Source organism: Chlorocebus sabaeus, chromosome 21 (genome assembly GCF_047675955.1).
Source record: "Chlorocebus sabaeus isolate Y175 chromosome 21, mChlSab1.0.hap1, whole genome shotgun sequence".
Lineage (NCBI taxonomy): Eukaryota > Metazoa > Chordata > Mammalia > Primates > Cercopithecidae > Chlorocebus > Chlorocebus sabaeus.
In genome coordinates this window covers 108,779,693-108,803,622 of record NC_132924.1, presented here as the reverse complement: position 1 = coordinate 108,803,622, position 23,930 = coordinate 108,779,693, and the positions used below count along the sequence as shown (strand labels likewise).

Genomic DNA, 23,930 nt, shown 5'->3' with positions numbered 1-23,930 from the left:
TCAGTTTGCATCCATGAGCCCCACTCTACTCACAGAGCAAAGGGAAGGAGAAATGTCACCCACGCCACATGCCCCACCCCCGCCCTAAGCCCTTGAGCTACGCTCCAACCCACAGGGTCAGCCCCAGCCTCCACCTCTCACATACTGCTTTTCTTTGCTACTCGTAGGTCTGGACGTAAAGAACAGCCAATCTTCTCTGGAACTCGTCTTTGTCAATGAAGAGTGAGTATGACTGCCCTCTTCCCAGACAGAGCCTCTCAGAATCCATAAGGGAGGTTAGAAAAGATGGGACCTGGACCCACAGACAACTCTTTGAGATGTAAGGTCCAAGCTCACCACCTTGCCACCCCCCCACCTCCCCCATTTCCTCTCCACACCTAGGAGCCACCTGTCAGGACCTGGAGGGTCACTTCCTTAACCACAGCGATGCAGTGATGAGGAAGAAATAAAAAGGCCACACTGAATCTCCATGGATATATGAACTGTCCACACAGCCACCATGCAGAATCTCATCTAAATTCATGTCCCTTTTAGGAAAATAATAGGTTTAATTTGTTCATGGAAAACTATTCACATATCGATGTCATATCGATGAAAATCATGAAATATTTTCTAGATATTAGATAAGGTCTTAGTAGATTTGGTCTTGTTAGATACGGCAAAGAAAACTTAGGTGACAGGTAGGGGATGAGGGGACAGGAGGTGAGAGGGCCGTGTGATGATGGGAAGCCGAGCTGGAAAAGGAGAAACAGTCTCAGACATTCCTAGGAGGAAGCTCCATTAACAGCTGATTCCATTTGGAGATTCTGTTTCAAAATGTGACCCACAGGCATGTCACAATGAATAGTCCACATTTAAAAGCTGGATTTGTAATACAGCTCAGCTCTGTCATTTGCCCTTGTAAAAAAGGAGAACACACATTAGGTGAAATCAGCATTCGCAGTGGGACAGATGCGGAAGGGTGCCATCAGGAAATTGCTTTATTTGTCACCACCACTGTCTTCAATCATAGCATACTGGATTTCTTGATGACATCACCCTTGATGATATCTCAGGCAAATCCCGTAGCTCTCCTGGTTCCTTTCAGGTATTATAACAATCTTATGTTCAGACATTTGGGAGACTAGTCCAGATTCATATCAAAACTTCAACTTCTCATCCAAAGCTTCTCTCACACCCACCCACCCCTCACCCTAGGCCTGCAGAAGAAAGAAGGTGAAAGTAAGTGGGGGAGGGAGTTGAGCTTCTTTCTCCCTTCCTCCACCTCCCTCTTCTCCTCCTCCTCTAACCCCGCCCTCACTCTGCTGCTTCTGACCTTTCCGGGCTTACAACAGCAGCTCTAGGGTACAGGAAAGATAAAGGGGTGAGAAAGGTCTGGACGGGGACTATTGAGGTCTACAGTCGGTGCCCTCTCTGAGATTTCAGTCCCTGGCTCTTGCATCTGTGGGGCAACTGCCTTCAGGGGCTTTGAAGCATCCCCTTGTGGCGCCCTCTGCAGGGTCTTAGGCCTGATGGCAGGGCCTTGCTCTGGGATTAACCCTCACACCACCCTCCTGGGCCTGTGCTCTGGCGGTTCACCCCCACAGCCCCTGTGCTGGGGCTGCCTCTGCCTCTGGGCAGGCCTTTCCCAGATGACCCAGGAAAAGGCCATCCTCACTGTGGCCTTTTCTCCTCCCTGTGGCCTCTCTGGCATCACCCTGCTGGCTTCTTGCCTTTGCTCTTTTCCACACAAAAATGTGTCCTCCAAAAGAGAAGCCTGAGTTGTCCCTAGAACTCTAAGCATCTTTTGTGCTGGTGGGAACTGGGTCGTTTGCTGGGCATGCAGACAGCACTCTTGCGGCCACTGCCTCCCATGCTACCTGAGGGTCCTCGCCTGCCCTCCTCACCCAGTTTGGGAAGAAGGAAGGGGAAACATCACAGGACATTTTTCTCCCAGGCGAAGAACTCACTCCAAAGAACACTTCCCTCTGCACACCTGTCAGTTTCTTATCCTTCCCTGACAGAGCCTGGAGAGGGGCTGTGGCCGCAGGACCCACATCCCGCATGTGTGTGCCCAATACGCTCTCCGTCTTCACAGTGGCTGAGCTGGTGGCACCCACTGTCCTCGCAACTAAGACAAACTGGAAACATTCACTGATCACTCAGTGTGTCAGTTACACTGATGGCTAAGTTCTCATCTTCTTCTGTCCTCAAGGCAAAGGGACCAGCAGGGGTGGGAGAGACTCACCCCCTGAAGTGTACTTGCTGATCAGAAGTTCTTCCCCTCCCCCACACTCTCCCTCTCCCTCGACTTTCCCTGGGTAAAATCCAGGCCCTCCTTGCTTCTGTCACCTCAGATACGCATATCACAAGTTCCCCTTTCTAGGTAGTGGTCTTCCCAGAGTCAGCCAGTAAGAGCATGGTCAGGGGGCAAAGGCTCTCCAGAGACACAGACTCCTGGACTCCTACCTTCCTCCACCACTTAGCATCCCTGTGCTAAGTACTGGTGTAAATGGAGGTATGAATGCCAGTACCATAGATCTGTGATGAGGATTAACAATGTCTGGGGGTTAAAGCCCATATATATGTACTCTGTATCTAATGACCACTCCGCATCTGCTGTCAGGACTATCGTTAATATCAAAGGAAAGTGCTGCCCCTGCCCTCAGAAGGAAGCCGGCCCCGGCCCCACTAATCCTTACAGCATCTCAGAAGGCAAGGGAGAGATTAGTCTTCTTTGGAGGCTAGAAAACTGGAGTCCAGAGAGTTTAAGTCGCTTACACCAAATGCCTGATGCAGGGGGGCCTCCCCTCCCAGGAGTCGGCCTCACTGACGTAGCTCCTGTGTCCTCTGCTTGGTTCCAGCAGGTCCACCGCAGACCTCACCACTCTGGTGCACAATGAGGTATGACCTTGGGGTTTTTCTGTGCTTTGGAATCACTTGAAAATCCCTCAGCACTTCTTCATGGAAACCCAAGATTCAGAACCAGATTTTCAACAGCCACAGATCCACCTTAGAGTTCCTTTCACTGAGGATTCCACTGACAAAATGTTATTATTAAAAAGGACACATTGGCTGGGCATGGTAGCTCATGCCTATAATCCCAGCACTTTGGGAGGCCACAGCAGGAGGATCACTTGAGGCCAGGCGTTCAAGACCAGCCTGGCCAACATGGTGAAACCCCACTTCTACTAAAAATATAAAAATTAGTGGTGACGGGCACCTGTAATCCCAGCTACTTGGGAGGCTGAGGCAGGAGAATCACTTGAACCTGGGAGGCAGAGGTTGCAGTGAGCCCAGATCGTGACACTGTACTTCAGCCTGGGCAACACAGTGAGACCCCCATCTCAAAAAATAAAAATAAATAAAAATAAAAAGAACACATTTACAGGGGAAAGCAGAATTTACCTGCACACAGTTACTCGAACTTACTTCACTCCCCCAAGTCTGGTTATACATCTTTTCAGGAGAAGTGTAAAAGGCCAATAAAACATTGGACTTCAGCTGGGTACAAAGGTGTGCCCATGTAGTTCCAGCTACTGGGGAGGCTGAGGTGGGAGGATTGCTGTGGCCCAGGAGTTTGACCCCAGCCTGGACAACAGAGTGAGACCCTGTCTCTAAAACAAACAAAAAAACTGTGGAGTTGGTTGTGATTATTTTTCTTTTTTCTTTTTTTTTTTTTTTTCATCTTTTATATGAAGGGTTCTTCATTAGCTAATAAAGTCCCAGAAAGGCTGCCTCTCCTCTAAGGGCAGAGCCATGTTCTGCCTAGTTTCAACGCCTCTTCAAATGGAGAGCTTGACACCAGGCTGAGCGGGGTGCATGCTCCCCCTGGCTTCTGTCTGGTTCCCACAGTGCTGAGGCATGGGGTGGCCCTGGGATGATTAGGTGGTCCTTCTCGAGGCACCTGACTCACCACTTCCTCTTCCTAACAGTGAGATGGCCTTTGTCCCAACAGAACCTGAATGGTGTGCCTTCGAGCACCAACCCCATCAAAACTGCAAACCAACACCAGGGCAAGAAGCAACAGTCATCCCAGGTAATAGAACGGCCCCTTCTGGCCCTGTTTCCTACATGAAACGCTGTGAGCTGCTTCCCAAGGGCACTGGCCTTGAAGTCGTAAGGGAGTCAGGCTAGTGAGCTGTCACCAGGCATTCATTCCCCACATACATGTCTGGCCTGTGTGCACCACGGAGATGAGACATCAAGCTCACTTGACTGTAGCAAGACAGTCCACTGCCTGAGCCCCAGTGTCTTCAACTATAAAAGCTGGGGGTTGGTGTAGATCAGAGGTCCTCAAACTAGTCTTCAAAAATGCTTCAGGGACACTGCAAATATTTTATTTGAGTGTCCTAAGATTGTAAGGCAACTGCTTTTCTGAGCTAATAATGATCTTCCTGGCACGATTCCTCTGAAATAAAATGCAGAAGTCAAATGAATGAATGTTAAGGCTTCTATAAAATAGCAACTGTCACTTATGACCCTTGATTTCAAATGTCTGGGTTCATCAAAACAGTCTCACTTATTTAATGTCCATCATCATAAATAACTGCCATTTATTAAATGCTTATTATGTACTGATCATTGCACTCAGCATTTTTTTCTCTGGTCTTGGCTCAATGAGGTAGTGATTTTGAGCTCCATTTTTGCAAACAAGGTAAAGATGAAATCATAACCCAAGGCCAAGGAACTAGGTAGGGGAGCATTCTGATTCAAATCCAAGCCTCCTTGACCACATGGAATTAACCCATCCATATACTTCCAATTACAAAATTGGATGCATGCCAGCCAGGTGTGGTGGCTCAGCACTTTGGGAGGCCAAGGCAGGAGGATCCCTTGAGCTCAGGAATTCAAGACCAGCCTCAAACACAGCCAGACCTCATCTCTACTAAAAATAAAAGTAAAAACATTAGCTGGCATGGTGGTGCATGCCTGTAGTCCCAGCTACTCAGGAGGCTGAGGCAGGAGGATCACTTGAGCCCAGGAGGTCAGGGCTGCAGTGAACTATGATGGCACCACTGCACTCTAGCCTGGGCAACAGAGTGAGACCCTATCTCAAAAAAAAAAAAAAAAAAAGATGTATCCAATTGCTACACTTATACTATTCTGTGTAAAATTTCACTAGAAGAAAGGATTGTGGAAAACCACTGGACCAAGGAATCTTTGAGGTCTCTTCCAGCTCTGATAATCAATGGATCTTTTAGAAGTCTGGAAGGGTCCAGCCATACTTCGGCCCCACGAGGAAGACGGGGCAGTGGGAAAGGGCTTTGAGAGATATGGCAAGGTGGCACTTCCCCATTGGTTCTTTCATGACCTGACTTGCTGACAATTGCACCAGGACTTTCCTAGTCTCATGAAGAATCAATGAAGGTGGCCAGGTGTGAAGGGAACAGAAGGAACTTGCTTCTTCAGGCAACACTTGAGACCAGAGTTCAGCAACCTCTCTGAGCCTGAAAGGCCATCATCTGGACCAAGCAGGGCCAGAGAGGACCACAACTAAGCTGAAGTTTATCTGCAAGGGGGAAGAAAAAAGTAGAGAGGAAAAGTCAGGCAAGGAGAAAAGAGTGAGGAAGGGAGGGAGGAAAGAATCACACTTCAACCCTCTTCCCTATGAAGACTAGGGTTTTTATATAATCCAGGTGTATTTTTTAGTCATCTCTCCATCAGGGCTTGATGGACTTGAATGACCAGACTTGAGAGATATTCAGAGGTAGCTTGATGGGTCTTGGTAGGATTAGAAAGGGCCCGAGGGGAAGGCCAAATCCTGTCATTCTAACTCTACAGGAATAACATCTGTTTGTTGTTCAAATACAATGTGGAGCGACACCAGTTTTACTGGAGTTCAAATAAAAAGCCATGCTGTCAATAATAACATTAATCACAAAAATAATAATAGCCTATCATTCATTAAATGCCAGGAAGTGTTTTAAGTGCTTTACATATATTACTTCATTTACTCTTCACAACAATTCAGCAGAGAAAATATGGTTTCCACCATTGTACAGAGAAGAAACTGTAGCTCTGATGCATGCCCAAGTTGATAAATGGTAGAAACTGTGATTTGTCTGACACCCAAGCTCAAACCCTTTCCGCTGTACCATGGTGCCGCCTGCCTCTCATGCTTCCGCCAGAGAGCCCAAGCTGGGATGGAGAGATTCGCTGATTTTCCTTTGCTAGGAAAAGCCACAAGTCCTGACCCCCAGCCCCAGGAAGCAGAAGCTGAACAGAAAGTACAGGTCCCACCATGACCAGATGATCTGCAAGTGCCTCTCCCTGAGCATATCCTACTCTGCTACCATTGGCGGCCTGACCACCATTATCGGCACCTCCACCAGCCTTATCTTCCTGGAACACTTCAACAAGTAAGTGATTCACTTGGTCAACAAATATTTACTAACCACCACTGTGTGTCAGGAACTGGACTAGGTGCTAGAGATATGGTAGAAAATGAGAATGGAAGAGTTTCTGTAGAAAGAGGGAAAAACAGGCTGAGTACAGTGGCTCATATCTGTAATCCTAGCACTTTGGGAGGCTGAGGCGGGGGAATCACGAGGTCAGGATCTCTAGACCAGCCTGACCAACATGGTGAAACTCCGTCTCTACTAAAAATACAAAAATGATCTAGGTGTGGTGGCACACAACTGTAATCCCAGCTACTCAGGAGGCTGAGGTAGGAGAATCACTTGACCCCAAAGGTTGTAGTGAGCCAAGATCGTGCCGCTGCACTCCAGCCTGGGCAACAGAGCAAGACTCCATCTCAAAAAAAAAAAAAAAAAAAAAAAGTCCCAGTGCAGTGGCTCACACCTGTAATCCCAGCATTCTGGGAGGTCAAGATGGGTGGATCACTTGAGGTCAGGAGTTGAGACCAGCCTGGCCAACATGGTGAAACCCCATCTCTACTAAAAATACAGAAGTTAACCAGGCATGGTGGCAGGTGCCTGTAATCCCAGCTACTTAGGAGGCTGAGGCAGGAGAATCACTTGAGCCCAGAAGACAGAGGTTGCAGTGAGCTGAGATCGCACCACTGCACTCCAGCCTGGGTGACAGAGCGAGACTCCATCTCAAAAAATAAATAGATAGATAAATAAAAATTTTAAAGAGGAAAAAAAGGGGAAAATCAAGTCATTATAGCTAAGTGAGACTAAGTAAGTCTAAGACTGTGCAGGGAGAGCCCTGCTCAGGGAGCTCGCCCATCTGCAGGGAGGAAATGCCTCCCTGAAGAGGCGACCATGTGGAAACCTGAAGGACGGGAGTAAACTAGATGAAGGGAGATTATCCAGACAAAGAAAACAGTGCATAGGAAGGCTCCGAGGCAGGACAGCAGAGCACATAAAAGAAAACGACACAGGGTAAGAGGAGGCCAGGGAGCTGGACGGGCAGATCTCCAGGGCTTGGCAAGACCCACTGAGGAACTTGGACCACATCTGAAAGGCTTTGAGATGCTTTTAAAGAATTTTAAGCAGTTAGTGAGGTGGTCAGATTTATAGTTTTGAAAACTCATTCTGGATGAAAAAGACAAAAAAAAAAAAAAAAAAAGGCGGGGGGAACAGATTGGAAAGGAGAAAGCAGACAGCAGGAAGGCAATTCAGGACACTGCTGTAAAGTTGTCCAGGGCAGCCGGTGGCTTGGCTGACAGCACAGTGGGGAGGAGGAACAGTCAGGTTTAAGGGAAACTCAGAGGTCACTTGCTGGGTCTCAAGAAGGTTAGACAGGGCCTGAGAGAGGGAAAGGCTGTGTCTGCCTCTCAGGCCCCTGCCCTCAGCAGGTGAAGGAATAGAGGGGAAAGAGGAGGAATGGGGTCTTGGAAAAAGTGGCATAGAGGCTGAGATGTCCAGGTGAAAACAGACCTGTGAATCTCAAGGGAAATGTTAATGTTTCGGCTGAAGGCATAGATTTCAAGTGAGCGGCCTGCAGGGCTGGGGCCATGGGCATGCCACCTGTACAGGTACACGGGCCACCATGCCCAGACAGACGTCACGCTTGGTTTAATGTTCTGCTGTCCCTGCCTGGATATTCATAATAACCTTTGGGTAAAGGGGCCACATATTCATTTTGCCTCCTGGTAAGGGAAGCTACAGGAGTGGAGGAAATTACCTAGAATATACAGAGTAAGGAGAACAGAGGACATAAATATTAAGCTCACATATTTAATGGACAGAAGGAAACAGTATCAGACAGCAGAGAAGAAAGGGAAATCTGGTGCCACTCTACCCAAGGGAGGAAAGTATTTCAAGAAAAAGGAAGTGCCTACAATATTTAATGTCAATGAATGATGATGCAAAGTAAGGATGAAAAGGTATCCATTAGATTTGGTGACATGGTGATGTAGTGGTGATGTAGGCAAGAGGACCTTGGTCAAGTGGTAGGAGAAGCCAGATTCTCCCAATTCTGGTGAGTTGAGGATTCTGGTGAGTGAGAAAATAGAGAACTGACTGTGAAGGGAAGGAGAGATGTGGGATGATAATAAAAGTAAAGTAGAGGACGGGCACTGTGGCTCATGCCCGTAATCCCAACATTTTGGGAGGCCAAGGCAGGCAGCTCACCTGAGGTCAGGAGTTCGAAACCAGCCTGGCCAACATGGCAAAACCCCATCTCCACTAAAAATACAGAAATCAGCTGGGCATGGTGGTGTGCTCCTGTAATCCCAGCTACCTGGGAGGCTGAGGCAGGAGAATCGCTTAAACCCAGAAGGCAGAAGTTGCAGTGAGCTGAGATCATACCACTGCACTCCAGCCTGAGCGACACAGCAAGACTCTGTCTCAAAAAATAATAATAATTAAAAAAAAAAAAAAAAAAAGGAAAGGAAAGCAGGGTCAAGAAGGAGTTTTCAAGATGGGAGACATTTAAATGCTGGTAGGGATGATCCAGATGAGAGGGAAGTTAAAGATCTGGGAGAAGGGATCACTGATAGAGGGATGTCTCACACCTAGAGGAGTTTTACACCCAGCCCCGAAAACAGAGACCCAAGGAAAACACAGTGTAGGTCATTTAGGCCTGAGCCTTGTCTAGGCAAAAGCCATGGCTCACAGCCTGGTCCATCCAGGCTCCACAGGAAACAACACTTGGGCTGGGGAGCCACAGCTCTGCCTGCGATGAATGAGCAGTTCGCCATACAAATTCCCTCTACCCTGAGACCAGTGGATGTTTAATAAAGATTTGGAGATTGCAAGTCCTGGTTCTCTTATGGGCACTGTAATATCTAAAAACTTCATTAAGCCCTAGAGCTTCAAATTCTCCAGAACTGTGTCCCCCAGTCAAAACTTACATTCCTTTGGTGATTTTAGAAACAAAGTATACCAAGCTGCTCCGTTTTCTGTTGTCTTGAAAACCAGATGAATAAACTTAGCAGAATCTTTAAGGGCAAATACGTCCTGAGTCATTCTCTTGAGTGCAAAGTAAATACACTTTAATAATATGAATTTTAGTTGTTTTGATTCCTTTTCTTAGCTAGTTTCATGATTCTTGTCTGGGCTCTCTCCAGTTGCAACTGTCAACTAAATGAGTCTGTAGACAATGTTTTACCATACTGTCATCATTATCTCCCCACTGAGCCCAGCTGTATGTTTTAGGGAGCATTTGGCAATACTACCCCAAAATACCATATGGAAACCCTCCCTTTTCTAATTGCTGACCTGCTTCTTTACCCTCCAGCCAGTATCCAGCCGCAGAGGTGGTGAACTTTGGCACCTGGTTCCTCTTCAGCTTCCCCATATCCCTCCTCATGCTGGTGGTCAGCTGGTTCTGGATGCACTGGCTGTTCCTAGGCTGCAAGTGAGTCCCAGGGCCCTTTCAGCAAAGCACTGAGGCCCCCCTGTTGATCCAAAGGCCATGGCATGGGCCCCGGATGGCTCTGTGCAAGGGGGACTGCTAGGTAACCACAGAGGATGCCCAAGGAGAATGCAGTGGTCTGGACTGAGAGTCAGGCGCTGTCTCTTCTAGACATTCTAAATATTTGTGAACTCTGTACTTCACTCTCAGCTCCACATGAAATGTTCTTAATTCCAACTAAATGGTTAGAGAGCCTGTCCAATTTATACAAAGTCTGACGTGAAGAGTATTTAATGTCGTTTTATTGCTCTCAAAGCATATAGAGTACTTCCAATTACTCCAAGAAATAAGAAATAAAAAATATGACTCCAAGTAGAATTTGCATTAGGTTTAACTTTATAGGCATGGGTGATTTATACTTAGTAGCCTGAATAAAATATGCTCATATGCCTCAAAATAACAAGTCAGTCTACTCCAAATTTGATCAGTTTCAAACACATAAGGGAAGATAATATAATGTTTTGCTATTAGTCCATATGCTCCCATTGGTCAAGAAATGTTCTCTGATTTTTCTTTTTACTCAGACTGTTGTCAAACCAATGATGTCTATATACTTCTTAACTCCAGTATTGCCAATATAAAACTAACACTGTGTGTTCCATATATGCAGATGTTTGTGTGTTTGTTTGGCTAGAGACAAAGCTTCTCTGAAGTAAAAATGTTAGTTATACATCTAAACACATAGTGGAGTAAAAGTTATAGTTTATATACCTAGACACATATACCACATGACACTAATTATTTTACTTACGTAAAAGACAAGTAGGTAGAAACGACCCCATGTGAATACACGTGCACAAGTCCTTGAGACATCACTTCACACCGATATACCACGGACAGACCCAGATGGATATCCCCAGTAGTCTAGGGCACAAGGTTGATGAGGGTCCGGATAATGTGGCAGATAAAAGCCGTATGAATAGGTGGGGGATAGAGGGATAGAGCATGTGAAAGAGGAGAAAAGTGACTGCAGCAGGCGAGTGGTTCAGTAAATACCTAATATTTGATCTCTGGGCCTCAGAAGTGTGTTTTCTTTAATCATTTGCTCATTCTCCCCTCTCAGTTTTAAAGAGACCTGCTCTCTGAGCAAGAAGAAGAAGACCAAAAGGGAACAGTTGTCAGAGAAGAGGATCCAAGAAGAATATGAAAAGCTGGGAGACATTAGGTAAAAATCAGCCATTCCTCTTCTCTCCTCCTCCAGCAGAAACACAGCAGGTAAAGTGAGCACAGGAGTAGCCTTGTTCTTGACAGCCCCTGACACTGGGAGAATTTTCCACAACTCTGAATCAGGCATTTAGAAGATGTTATTTAATGCCAAAGCCAAGCTGGCCCAGATTTCAGGTGGCCACCCTTTCCCTTTGCTCTATTTGGAGTCCAAGGTATAGCCATGGCATGGGGTGGAGTGCTGACCATGGGGCAGACAGAGGCAGAAGAAGGGAAAGACAGCACAGTCACCCTCTTGGAAAATGTGAATTCCTTCCAAAGCCAGGCCTCCTCTCATTGCTCAGACATGCCACCACAGTGGTCCAGTTATCACTCCCAGGGAGATGGGAGACGCTGTGCTATATTTAGGGCAAAAAGCAGTATCAAAGACAGACTTGGAGACAGAGGGCCCAAGAAATCTCTAACCAACCCTCAGCCACTTCTATCAGCTTCTCCACAGGGACCCAGCTTCCTATTTAGTGCTATTTCTCCTTTTATGGCAATTGGCACACACAACTTTGCATAAAACAATCCAGGTAGACACTGTCTTATTTAAAGCTTTAAGTTATAAAAGGAATACATGTTCATCGTAGAACATTTCAAAAATACAAGACAGTATAAGAAAAAAATTAAAATTGACTGAATTCTTAGCACCCTGTGTTAACAAATGTTGACACTTCTTTCCATGCTTTTTTGTGCAAAACTCTATGTATTTTTGGTAAAATTCAGTCCACACCGAAACCATTGTATACCTTGCCTTTCTCAACTCAACACTGTACTCAACTCAACAGTGTACAATATGTTCCATGTCCTTAACTCTGCTGTGGAAACAGGATTATCAGTAGATGCATCTCATTTTAACATAGAGTTGTATCAAAATGTATTCAGTGTATGAAATATCATTGGATATACAGGATGCTTCCATTTTTTAATAGGTAATAAATGTCTCAGTATGCACTTCTGGTTAGATGATGGGAATGACCAACTTTTTTTTTTTTTTTTGAGATGGAGCCTCGCTCTGTCGCCCAGGCTAGAGTGCAGTGGCACAATCTTAGCTCACTGCAACCTTCGCCTCTGGGGTTCAAGTGATTCTCCTGCCTCAGCCTCCCAAGTAACTGGGACTACAGGCACCCGCCACCATGCCCGGCTATTTTTTGTATTTTTAGTAGAGACGGGGTTTCACTGTGTTAGCCAGGATGGTCGCCATCTCCTGACCTCGTGATCTGCCCGCCTCCGCTTCCCAAAGTGCTGGGATTACAGGTGTGAGCCACCACACCCGGCCAGGGAATGACCAACTTTAAGGCTTCTGATGTATATCATCAAATGGCCTCAAAAAGGTTGTAGCAATTCCTCTTCCCACCAGCAAGCACAGTGTTTGGGGGTGCCTATTTCACTGCACTCTCCTTGTAGGCTGTATTTGAAATTATTTTATAAATGTACAGTGCTGTGTTCTCTTGCCCTTTCCACAGAAGTTTCTCCAGGGAACATGGTTAATGTCATGTTTTCTGGGGCCACTCAGTCTTCTCCTCATCTCACTGTCAGCCATTCATAGTGGTCAGGCAGTGAGTGTGTTTTATGTCTAGGGTATTGAAACTCTAAATACAGAAGCTTCCAGAAGCAAAGTGAAAAAGCTAGGAGAAATTACTCAGTTCCTGAGTGAGTCTTTCTGTTTTATTTTATAGCTACCCTGAAATGGTGACTGGATTTTTCTTCATCCTGATGACCGTACTGTGGTTTACCCGGGAGCCCGGCTTTGTCCCTGGCTGGGATTCTTTCTTTGAAAAGTAAGTGATATAATTTCCTCCTTAAGAACAACTCCCTCACCCCAATTCTTCAGGCAAGAACTACTGGCATCCTTCATAGACTCTCAGGGGAAGATATGAAGCCAGGAAGATTTCATTCCCTGGGGAATCCACTCTTTTTAGGGAGGCTGCAGTGTGAAATCAGGAAGGAAAAACACCCTTTGGAGTCCCGGTCTGGGGCTGGGATCCAGTGCTGCAAGTAGTCTCATTACATAAGCTCTTGGAAGCTTGGTTACCTCATAGGTGGTTATGAGAGTTAAAGGAGAAAACATCTATAAAGTACCAACTGTAAAGAAAAGAGACCAACTTCTCACTTGAGAAGGGAGGCACATGGAGGTGTGGCCTTCATAGGAAAGAGGTCTCATCCTCTTCTATTCTCCTTTATCTAACCATCTTCACTCCTGATCACTCCTTCTAGGACTTGCCCCAATTAACGGGCTCACAAATTCACACCAAGACATCTACTCTAGCCAGGCCCTGCCTCCAGACATTCACCATTGCCCATTAAATCCACTGTGGATAGCATGGCAGCAACTGGCAAGAACTAAGGTTAATTTCACCTCTAGACTAAGTCCTAAAAAGAGGCACTGTGTTTGCACAGACTGCCCCGAGACATCATGTTACTCCTGAAAATTCCTGACCCTTCTCCTCAGCTATGCTTGTCTCTTTACTAGGAAAGGCTACCGCACTGATGCCACAGTCTCTGTCTTCCTTGGCTTCCTCCTCTTCCTTATTCCAGCGAAGAAGCCCTGCTTTGGGAAAAAGAATGATGGTGAGAGAAGAATCAAGGGAAGAAACTGGGGGTGGCTCTAGTTGAAGAATCCCCAAATCAGACTAATACTCCCAAAGAGATTTACCAAGGTCCTTCAGATTCCCACCCCCCGAAATAGCAGTATCCCAAATCATCCACTTCACCAATTAGGTTCCTATCTCCACAAATCACGCCTATCAGGGTTTATCTGGCTTTACATCTCTCTCTAATCCAGGAGAGAATCGGGAGCACTCACTGGGGACCGAACCCATCATCACTTGGAAGGACTTCCAGAAGACCATGCCCTGGGAGATTGTCATTCTGGTGGGGGGAGGCTATGCTCTGGCTTCTGGTAGCAAGGTAATTCTTGAATTCTGATCTTTTTTTTTTTTTTTTTTTTTTTTGAGACAGTCTTGCTCTGTCGCCCAGGCTGGAGCGCAGTGGCATGATCTCAGCTCACTGCAACCTCTGCCTTCTGGGTTCAAGTGATTCTCCTGCCTCAGCCTCCCAAGTAGCTAGGACTACAGGTGTGCGCCATGATGCCGGCTAATTTTTGTATTTTTAGTAGAGACAGGGTTTCACCATGTTGGCCAGACCGGTCTCGAATTCCTGACCTCAAGTGATCTACCTGCCTCAGCCTCCCAAAGTGCTGGGATTACAGGCGTGAGCTACTGTGCCTGGCTTGATTTTGTTCTTATGGGTGAAATACTTTTCCAGCATCTTTACCTAATGAATCATTATGGGCATGGGAGGAAAGACTCAATGGAGCTGAGAAGTAGATGTTCACCGAGTCCCTGGGAAGGGAAGCAATAGAGCAGCATGGATGTCCCCTCCTGCCCTAAGCTTCTCAGTTAGCACTACTGGAAACAGAGGAACAGATCGGCTGTGCCACACAATCATGATACATGGGCAACGATACTTCATCTATGGGGCCCATGCTGCTATAAGCAAAAGGTTTATTGGAGTTTGTAGCCATCTCCTTCTGGGATTTGACAGTGGCAACAGAAGATGGTAACAGGAGATGGACATAGGTAGTAGGAGTGGTAATAGGAGAACTCTGTAAGGGACCAGAGATATTTCAAGTGACACATGGTGAACTATCTGTCCACAATACATAGACTGAACCCCTTTGGAAAATCTAGGCTAAAGCTGATGTAAATGCTTCTTGATTTTCTAATTGGGAGGAGTTTGGATGAGATCTTTTAAGTGGGGTGGGGATGTGAGGGGATGGTTGAATTTCCTAAAGTGTTAGCCCTCCCTAAAATAGAAAAGAGTCCTAAGAATGAATTAGGTTAAGGTTCAGACTATTTCTCCCTCCAGCTTGTCTACATGCATTATCCCATGCTAAACTTGGTTCCCTTTTTTTTTTTTTTTTTTTTTTTTTTTTGAGACAGAGTCTTGCTCTGTCACCTAGGCTGGAGTGCAGTGGCGCCATCTCGGCTCACTGCAACCCCTGCCTCCCAGGTTCAAGCAATTCTCATGCCTCAGCCTCCGAAGTAGCTGGGATCACAAGCACACGCCACCACACCCAGCTTAATTTTTGTACTTTAGTAGAGATGGAGTTTCACCATGTTGGTGAGGCTGGTCTCGAACTCCTGGCCTCAAGTGATCCGCCCACCTTGGCCTCCCAAAGTACTGGGATTACAGGCATGAGCCACTGCGCCCGGCTTGGTTCACTTTTGATGGCCTAAAATACTATCTGCATTATTAATAAGAAGGTCACAGAATATTACACTAAGGAGAACCTTAGAAAGCATGAGTCCTATCTCCTGCCCATGGTGAGATTTCCCTCCATGGCACCTCTGGCTTGGACACTTCCAGTGACAAGGTACTCCCTGTGCAGGGAACAAAGAATAGTTGTTCCTTATTTTCAGCTCAGGTCTTCTGCATGTTGTCTGTCCACTGTTGGCTCTACCTCTGTTCTCTGGGACCCTCTCCTAGCTAATAATTATTAACATGAAAAAATCAAGAAGTAGTGACCCATACCATCTGGGTCTCTCTCCTCAGGACTCACTACACGTGGCCTTATTCAAACATGGTCCACGGGGTGGCCAGTCTACTGCCAAGCAGAGTAGTGATATTACCCAAGCCCCATTTCTCAGCTCTGATTCAAGCAGCACCCTGCATTTTTATGGAAGCTTTTATAAAGCATCCTTGGCACTCATGTCAACAATTATATTACAACTGCAGTCAATTAGAACGCTTCATTCCTTTAACTGTTCATCATTACTAGACTTTCAACCCATCCTATATATATGCTATCAATATTTCTCATTCCAAGTTCGGAATATTTATATTTATCTTTATTTAATTTCAGTTGTTAGTTTTGGCCTTTGACAAGATTGGCCTGGCAATGTTTTACTTTTTTTTAACCAAAATTGGGCTGGGCACTGTGCCTCACGTCTATAATCCCAGCACTTTGGGAGGTCATGGCGGGAGGATTGCTTGAGTCCAGGAGTTTGAGACTAGCCTGGGCAACACAGTAAGATCCTATCTCTACAAAAACAAAAATTAGCCCAGTGTGGTGGTGTGCACCTGTAGTTCCAGCTACTCAGGAGTTTGAGGTGAGAGGATCACTTGAGCCCAGGAGTCCAAAGCTGCGGTGACCCAAGATCCCACCACTGGACTCCAGCCTGGGAGAGAGAGGGAGACCCTATCCCCTGCCACCAAAAAAAAAAAAAAAAAATTGTGCACATATTGGAGATAGTACAGTTATTTCTGTAAAGCCTATGTCTCTACTAATTTTAGTAATAATTTGGGTAGCATATGTCATTCCTACTGAGTTTGAAATAATTTCAGTTTTGACATTAGTGAAGAAAATCCACTGTAAAATGTTTTCATAACAAGAGTTTAAAAAATTGAGACTTCCTTTGATTGTGTTTTTTTCTAACTTTGAAGTCTAATTTATTTCAAATTATAGTATAAAATCGTTCTGCTGGAAAAATGATTGCCACTAAATGATTTCACTTCACTAGGCCGGGCATGGTGGCTCACACCTGTAATCCCAGCACTTAAAGAGGCTGAGGCAGGAGGATCACTTGAGCCCAGGAGTTTGAGGCCAGCCTGGCCAACATGGTGAAATGCTGTCTCTACTAAAAATACAAAAATTAGCTGGGCATGGTGGTGGACACTTGTAACCCCAGCTACTTGGGAGGCTGAGGCAGGAGAATCGTTTGAACCCGGGAGGCAGAGGTTACGGTGAGCTGAGATTGCACCACTGCACTCCCGCCTGGATGACAGAGTGAGACTTCCTCTCAAAAAAAAAAAAAATTTAGCCAGGGATGGTGGTGCACGCCTGTAATCCCAGCTGCCTGAGAGGCTGAGGCACGAGAATCGTTTGAACCTGGGAGGCGGAGGTTGCAGTGAGCTGAGATGCTGCCACTGCACTCCAGCTTGGGCGACAGCACGCAACTCTGTCTCAAAAAGAAAAAAAAAATTATTCCACTTTACCTACCAGTACTATTTGGATAACATGTTAAGAAAAACTCGATTTCTTTATATAATGTACCATTTCCACTCAACTAACTGCTCTTCCTCCCCTGCCTCTGTCCAATGAGTGAGGTTTAATGTGTTATCAGAGGGAACAATTAAAGAGTTCCTGGAGGCCTTGGGGCTCTGAAACAAGCATTAATTGATGCAGTCTGCACAGATTGGGTTTGTAAGCTCTCAGTCAGTTGAGAGGAAGAAAAGGAAGAAAAGTTCTACAAGGTGAAGTGGCTACAACAGAGAGAATTCTGAAGGCCTTTGGTTGTCAGTTGTCTATGAGCTCGCCAGGAGGTAGCCAGGGTACTATAGAGATGAAATGAGCTTTTGATGAATTTGGAAGAGAGGAGAAAAAGTAACATGCTGACAGTGTAGGGAAGGTCTTTAATAGTAAAACATGTGTAGCAGGACTTAAGAGCTTGAGGAATCATAAATGTCTCACCTTGCTTTCTGCCCCTGCTCTCCATATCATCATTATACTTGCAGTTTCTACGGTACCATGGGAAAAGGCAGAGCCTGTCAACATAGAAGAGACAGAGGAAGGGAGGCAGGATGCATATGGCAACCTGGAATTTTTAATACAATACTCAGTGATACCTTTCATTTTGTAGGAGACGGAAATAGCCCTCCCTATTTGCAGGTGAACATCTTGCAACCAGATGAATCATTACAAGTGGAAATATTTATTTATTTATTTATTTATTTATTTATTTATTTATTTTTATTTTTTTTTGAGACAGACTCTCACTCTGTCACCCAGGCTAGAGTGCAATGGCACAATCTCGGCTCACTGAAACCTCTGCCTCCCGGGTTCAAGCAAGCCTCCTGAGTAGCTGGGATTACAGGCACGTGCCACCACGCCTGGCTGATTTTTGTATTTTTAGTAGAGACAGTGTTTCACCATGTTTGCCAGGCTAGTCTCAAACTCCTGACCTCAAGTGATCCATCTTCCTCAGCCTCCCAAGGTGCTGGGATTATAGGTGTGAGCTACCTCACCCAGGCAGAATGTTCATTTATTTAAGTGGATGTGTGTAACTGTTGCTAGTGGAATAAATTTAGGATGGTCAATTGATGCCTTCATATCTGTGTCTTCAAAAAGCACTGGCAGGCCAGGTGAGGTGGCTCATGCCTATAATCCCAGCACTTTGGGAGACCAATGTGGGAGAATTGCTTGAGCTCAGGAGTTCGAGACAGGCCTGAGCAACATGGAAAGACTCTGTCTCTACAAATAAAAAGAGCAGAGCGTGATGGCATGTGCCTGTGGTCCCAGCTACTTGGAAGGCTGAGGTGGGAGGATTGCTTGAACCCGGGAGGTTGAGACTGCAGTGAGCTGTGAGCATGCTGCTGCACTCATCCTGGACCCTGGGCCATAGAACAAGACTCTCATCTTAATTTAAAAAAAAAAAAAAAAATCCTGATAGTAGAACTAATGTCAGCCACGATGGGATTTGAACCTAAAACAGGTTGGGGCTAAATGACCAACCAGCCTCCATGGCACTTAGGAGGCACCTTCTCCACTAAATGGAAATATACTTTTATCCCTCTCTACTTTATTACTCCTGTAAAACCTCCAGTGCTCAGCCCTGCCTGTTCGTCTCCCTAAAAAGACAGGAAAGGCTACTATCTACAGATGTTGATACATTTTTCCCGTTTTTAGGTAACAAAATAAACTGATTTCAAAAGCTGAATAAAGGGCTATACTTGGCCCTCTGTGAAGGGCATTGTCGAATCAATGCACAGGGTAAGGATGTCAGAGGCTAGAGAAAGGGTAATGAGATTGAAGTTGAGGAGCAAAAATCTCCAACCTCTGACAAGTTGTCATGGCCAAGTCCTAAGAAGGATCGTGGCAATTAGGGTGGGTGGCTCTCCATGCTCCATGATGAAACCAAAAGACCAAATGTTGTACAATCATAAAAACCAATTTTCTGAGCTACAAAAATGATCGAATCATAAAAATCATGAACACCTCTGGCTCCATTCAGACTAAAGATCAGAGGATCCCTGGTGGTCCAGCCTTCCAACATCCCTGACCTTCTGAATTCTAAGAACTCTAGCTGGGATGTGTTTCTCCTCCTTTCTTCTTACTGTAACACCTCTTCCTACAGAGCTCTGGCCTCTCTACATGGATAGGGAACCAGATGTTGTCCCTGAGCAGCCTCCCGCCATGGGCTGTCACCCTGCTGGCATGCATCCTTGTGTCCATTGTCACTGAGTTTGTGAGCAACCCAGCAACCATCACCATTTTCCTGCCCATCCTGTGCAGCCTGGTGAGTAGCGTGGGGCTCCCAGATGTCCAAACAGGCTGTCCCAGGGGCCTGGAGTGGCAGGCCTAGCTCAGGGCAGCTTCTGTGACTGTGCCCTCTCCTCTGGTTACTGCCCACAGCCTTCACTGATTGGTGTTCAATTCCTATTTTGAAAAATGAAGTTTTTCAAATAGCAACTAGCAAATAAAAGGATACACTAATAAACCACAGCAAGAGTTCTAGAAACCCTTGTCCAAAAGAGTAGGATTAGTTTAGGGGCAGCCCTGAGTAGAAACCAAAGAACATACAAAATAATCTTCAAACCCTATCATTTCAATTCCCCACAATCATCATCAACCTTTCTCTCCTGAGATAAAACCTGAGTAGGGCCAAAGAGGTAGCCACAGAAAATGGAGGTAAAACACACACAGCTGCAAAGACTGAGATCACAACTCAGACAATCATCATAGCCTCCACTGAGATTCACTGTCCTCTGGGAAGTTCTGAGGATTGGGAGCAAGGTCAGCTTTGCTCCACAGCCTCAGACCAATTTGTTGTGAATGGAATGGGTGGGGGGAGCAACGGCCAGATCTTAGCCTGGCCAAGCAGCCTGAAAGGTGATGCATCTGACCCAATGCTTCATCTGTCCCATTCTGGGAGGCAGAATCCAGGAGATGAAGGCCCCTCCCCACCCCAGCAACATAGTCTCCTACTGCTCTTTCTAACCCCAGCCCCACACTCTCTGCTCATTGCTCAGATGACCCCAACTTCTCCCTTCCGTCATCTTGCTTGTGTGAGCAAGACAGTGCAGTTAAAACTTGGCAACATTGAGAGCAGGACCATGGATTCAAATCCCATATAAAACAATTATCTTCCCTAGGGAAAAAAAAAACCACTTTAGTTCTGTACCCTAAGACTGAGGGATCCCCACTTCAATCAAAGCAACTTATTCATGAGATTTGGGTTTAAGGAAAGGAAATCTTAGCTAAAGAATAAAGTTTAGGAACCACTTCCTTAGAATAACACCAAAAAAATCAAACATCCCTTCTAGGGAGTAACTCAAAGCCATATTTCCATGTGGAGCAAGTGAGCAGCATCAGCCTAGTCAGGTTGCCAAGGGCACTGCATGCCCCCGAGGGCAGGGACCTAACTACCCCTCCACATAGTGTCCTGCTAAGGTTAGCCAGCACCAAGTCATCATTAAAGCATGCTTGTTACGTTAAGCACAGGAAATGCAAGCCTAATCTCGTGAAATGTTTCTGTGAATTCTCTCTTCTAGTCTGAAACGCTGCACATTAACCCCCTCTACACCCTGATCCCAGTCACCATGTGCATCTCCTTTGCAGTGATGCTGCCTGTGGGCAATCCCCCTAATGCCATTGTCTTCAGCTATGGGCACTGCCAGATCAAAGATATGGTGAGTTGGGGTGCCTCTCCCTGCCAGGCCCAGCTGCCATGAGGACAGGGATGACCAGCTCTGCAGCCTTCTTTCAAAGCTTATTTTGTAGCAGTGTCCCTGGCCTGTCAACATTAACCCAGTGTGGTAGCAAGAACAGCACTTATAAAAAGGTTTTCGGTTGGTCTATAAGCACCAAGGATAGCAAGAATGTGTTCTCCCCAGCCCTTCCCTGGAAAGAAGTGGGTACCTAGGTAGAGAAAGCTGGAACACACAGGCTGTTGCCCAGTTCCAGAAGGCATGAGCCTGCGCAAAGTTTTGCCTTCGTTTCTTCATTAGGCCAGTGGAGACATTCATTGAGAAAGCTACTGGTTTCTTCACAGAAGATGAGAATGAGAAAGTGTATGAACATAGGGTGAAAGGTATTTTGAGAAAACAGGATTCTTCTGCTCAACTCACCCCCCAGGCAAGAAACCCCTGAAGCAACAATGGAAAATGAAGCATCCACCATTCATTTTCATTTTCAGCTGGGCTCACAAACGATGGCTTTGAGATATTTTGCTGCTGACTTTAGTGTTGGGTCTATCTACCTTCTACTCCTCTACCTATACACTATACTATGTGTACTATGCTGCTATACTTAATATCCAGGGCTGAGGGGGTAGAGGAGAGGATGGAAAACACTGATACAAATTACTGATGGTCTTACAATTTTTTTTTTCATGGGAGCCAAACTTGTTCTCGCAGCCCTGTAAAGCAATAGAGGAAAGAAAGAAGTTTCAGGCTGGTGGCAGATATTCAGGTCCTTTTTTTTTCCCTTTTTTTTTTTTTTTTTTTTTTGAGACAGAATCTCTCTCTGTCACCCAGGCTGGAGTGCAGTGGCGCAATGTCAGCTCACTGCAACCTCTGCCTCCTGGGTTCAAGTGATTCTCATGCCTCAGCCTCCAGAGTAACTTGGACTACAGGTGTGCGCCACCACGCCCAGCTAAGTTTTGTATTTTTAGTAGAGATGGGGTTTCACCATGTTGGTCAGGCGGTCTTGAACTCCTGGCTTCAGGTGATCTGCCTGCCTTGGCCTCCCAAAGTGCTGGGATTACAGGTGTGAGCCACTGCACCCAGCCTATTCAGGTCCTTTTGACTATTCAAACTGCTCATCTAAGTCATCCGTGATACTTCCTGAAATGGGGTGTCCCAGCCATCCCGCTCCCCTCCCATCTTACTGAGTGACCCTCAGTCTGCTCACACTGAGCTCTACCCCAGCTCTCCTGTCTCCCGCTTCTTCTGCTGTGTGTCCCCACCACTGACCTCTGGCTTTCTACACTGGAATCAAATGATCAGAGGCAGTAATTTTCAAAGGTACCAGGTGACAAGAAGTGAGCCAGTCTTGGGTTCTATTCCCAGCTTGGGCACGACCTTGACTTCAGTTTCCTCATCTGCTAAATGACGAGGTTCCAGCTGGATGCTCCATGGGGTCCCTTTCAACGCTAACACTCCTTAATTTAGCCCTGCTAGAACCTGCCCTTTCACCTGTGGGGAAACATGGGCTGTCCTTCATGCCAAAATGCCCAGGGGGCCCCCACCAGACAGCAGGAGAGAGAGGACATGTCTAGCCATTTGCTTGAAACAATTTCCCAGTATCCATTTTCCCCTTGCAATTTTCCCAACTTAATGCCAGCTAGTGACTTGTTTTGGCTACACGCTCTATGCCTGGTTACTCATTGGGAGGGTGCCAGCTATCCTTACAGGACACATTTTTCCACCTGGCTCTGCCAGCCCATCATCCCTCACCTCCCCCACTTCAGCCGGTGAGTGTCAGTGTCAAGGCAGAAGTGAAAAGGGTCAGTCACTGAGGTGTAATTCCCTCAGAGGAGAGACGCAAAGGCCCCACTCCAGCTAGCACACCTGTGTCTCCTTCCTGAGGAAGAGCTGAGCAGAGGCAGCTGAACTGTTTCCCCAGGTGAACTCAAGGTACACTATTTCCACAAGCTGTTCCTTAAGAAAAGGTAACAGTAGCAAAGGCTTCATGCAATATAGCCCCTCCTACAAGTTCCCTGTATTAGCGCATAGGGGCTGAGAAGTTCCTGCTTTACAGAGATCTGGCTAGTTTTGTTTAGCACATTTCCCTAAGAGTGAGCTGCAGAAATACCTCTTCACGTTCCATAGAGTGGGTGTTCCAAGTAACTAACATACCTTCTAGGCTTCCACTTGAAACCTAGAAAGAGTGCTGTAAGCATGAAGTGGACATGACTCTAATTGTCCCCTTCCCGCCCTACCACAGTCCTGTGCACCCTACAAGGCAATGCTAGAGCACCCCGGACAGCACTGGGAACTAATCTGGGCCACAAGGCATAAGCTGCAGGAGCAGAAGGGGGACTTGGGGATCTGTGCTGCTGCTGGTCAGAGTGACTAGGGTGTGCTGGTTTGTGTCCTGTAGGTGAAAGCTGGCCTGGGAGTCAACGTTATTGGATTGGTGATAGTAATGGTAGCCATCAACACCTGGGGAGTTAGCCTCTTCCACCTGGACACTTACCCAGTATGGGCGAGGGTCAGCAACATCACTGATCAAGCTTAATGCAAGTACACAAACTGGCTCAACCACAGGAGCTGCCAGTACCCAGCAGAATCTGGACCACAGGCCAAGAAAACCACTAGGACCACCAGGAGCACACAACCCCAGACCCACGCCGGAGGGCATCCCTCCAACAGAAGATTCCACCACCTCAAGTGAACTGCAGGAATCCTCCAACAACCACAAACACATGCTTAGCTGTTAGTGTCTTCTTCTCGCCTTCAGCACCACAGCTCAAGAAAACCTAAAGTTTCAATACAAGCCATAGGCTCACAGAAAAAGAAAATAAAAATTAAGTTAAAAAAAGAAGACAAAACCTAAAATTGTATCTAGTGTTTGTAATCCATTCATTCTGAAGACAGGAAAAGAAAGCCTGTCTTACTTGCCCTTCAGAGGCTAAGCCGCGCAAACTCACTAGGTTTTATGTTATTTTTAATACCTTCTTAGGAGTGGAAAGATACCCAAGCCATCCTACCGAGGCAGAGTGAAACCAGTGACATCTTTTTTGGGGGAAACCTCACCCAGAACTTGAAACCTAATTGTCAGCTCCTTTCTCTTGCTCTTTTTTTTTTTTTTTTTTTTTTGAGATGGAGTCTTGTTCTTTTGCCCAAGCTGGAGTGCAGTGACACGATCTCAGCTCACTACAACCTCCACCTCCCAGGTTCAAGCGATTCTC

General features: G+C 46.2%; 1 protein-coding gene across 2 annotated transcripts in view; it reads left to right on the top strand.

Moving 5' to 3' along the window:
* Window positions 1-23,576, top strand: part of SLC13A4 (solute carrier family 13 member 4) — a 46,485-nt gene extending 22,909 nt beyond the window's left edge. The window contains exons 5-16 of one of the 2 annotated variants that reach the window (XM_007983034.3): window positions 168-222; window positions 2,847-2,883; window positions 3,938-4,018; window positions 6,157-6,341; window positions 9,631-9,750; window positions 10,871-10,972; window positions 12,693-12,794; window positions 13,487-13,584; window positions 13,799-13,923; window positions 19,152-19,313; window positions 20,569-20,706; window positions 23,120-23,576. In XM_007983034.3, coding sequence (XP_007981225.1) covers window positions 168-222; window positions 2,847-2,883; window positions 3,938-4,018; window positions 6,157-6,341; window positions 9,631-9,750; window positions 10,871-10,972; window positions 12,693-12,794; window positions 13,487-13,584; window positions 13,799-13,923; window positions 19,152-19,313; window positions 20,569-20,706; window positions 23,120-23,257 — 1,343 coding nt within the window. In that variant the 3' untranslated portion in view covers window positions 23,258-23,576. Of the gene's footprint in view, window positions 1-167; window positions 223-2,843; window positions 2,884-3,937; window positions 4,019-6,156; window positions 6,342-9,630; window positions 9,751-10,870; window positions 10,973-12,692; window positions 12,795-13,486; window positions 13,585-13,798; window positions 13,924-19,151; window positions 19,314-20,568; window positions 20,707-23,119 lie in introns of both variants that reach the window. The other variant, XM_007983033.3, reaches the window with a different exon arrangement.
* Window positions 23,577-23,930: the final 354 nt, after the last annotated feature.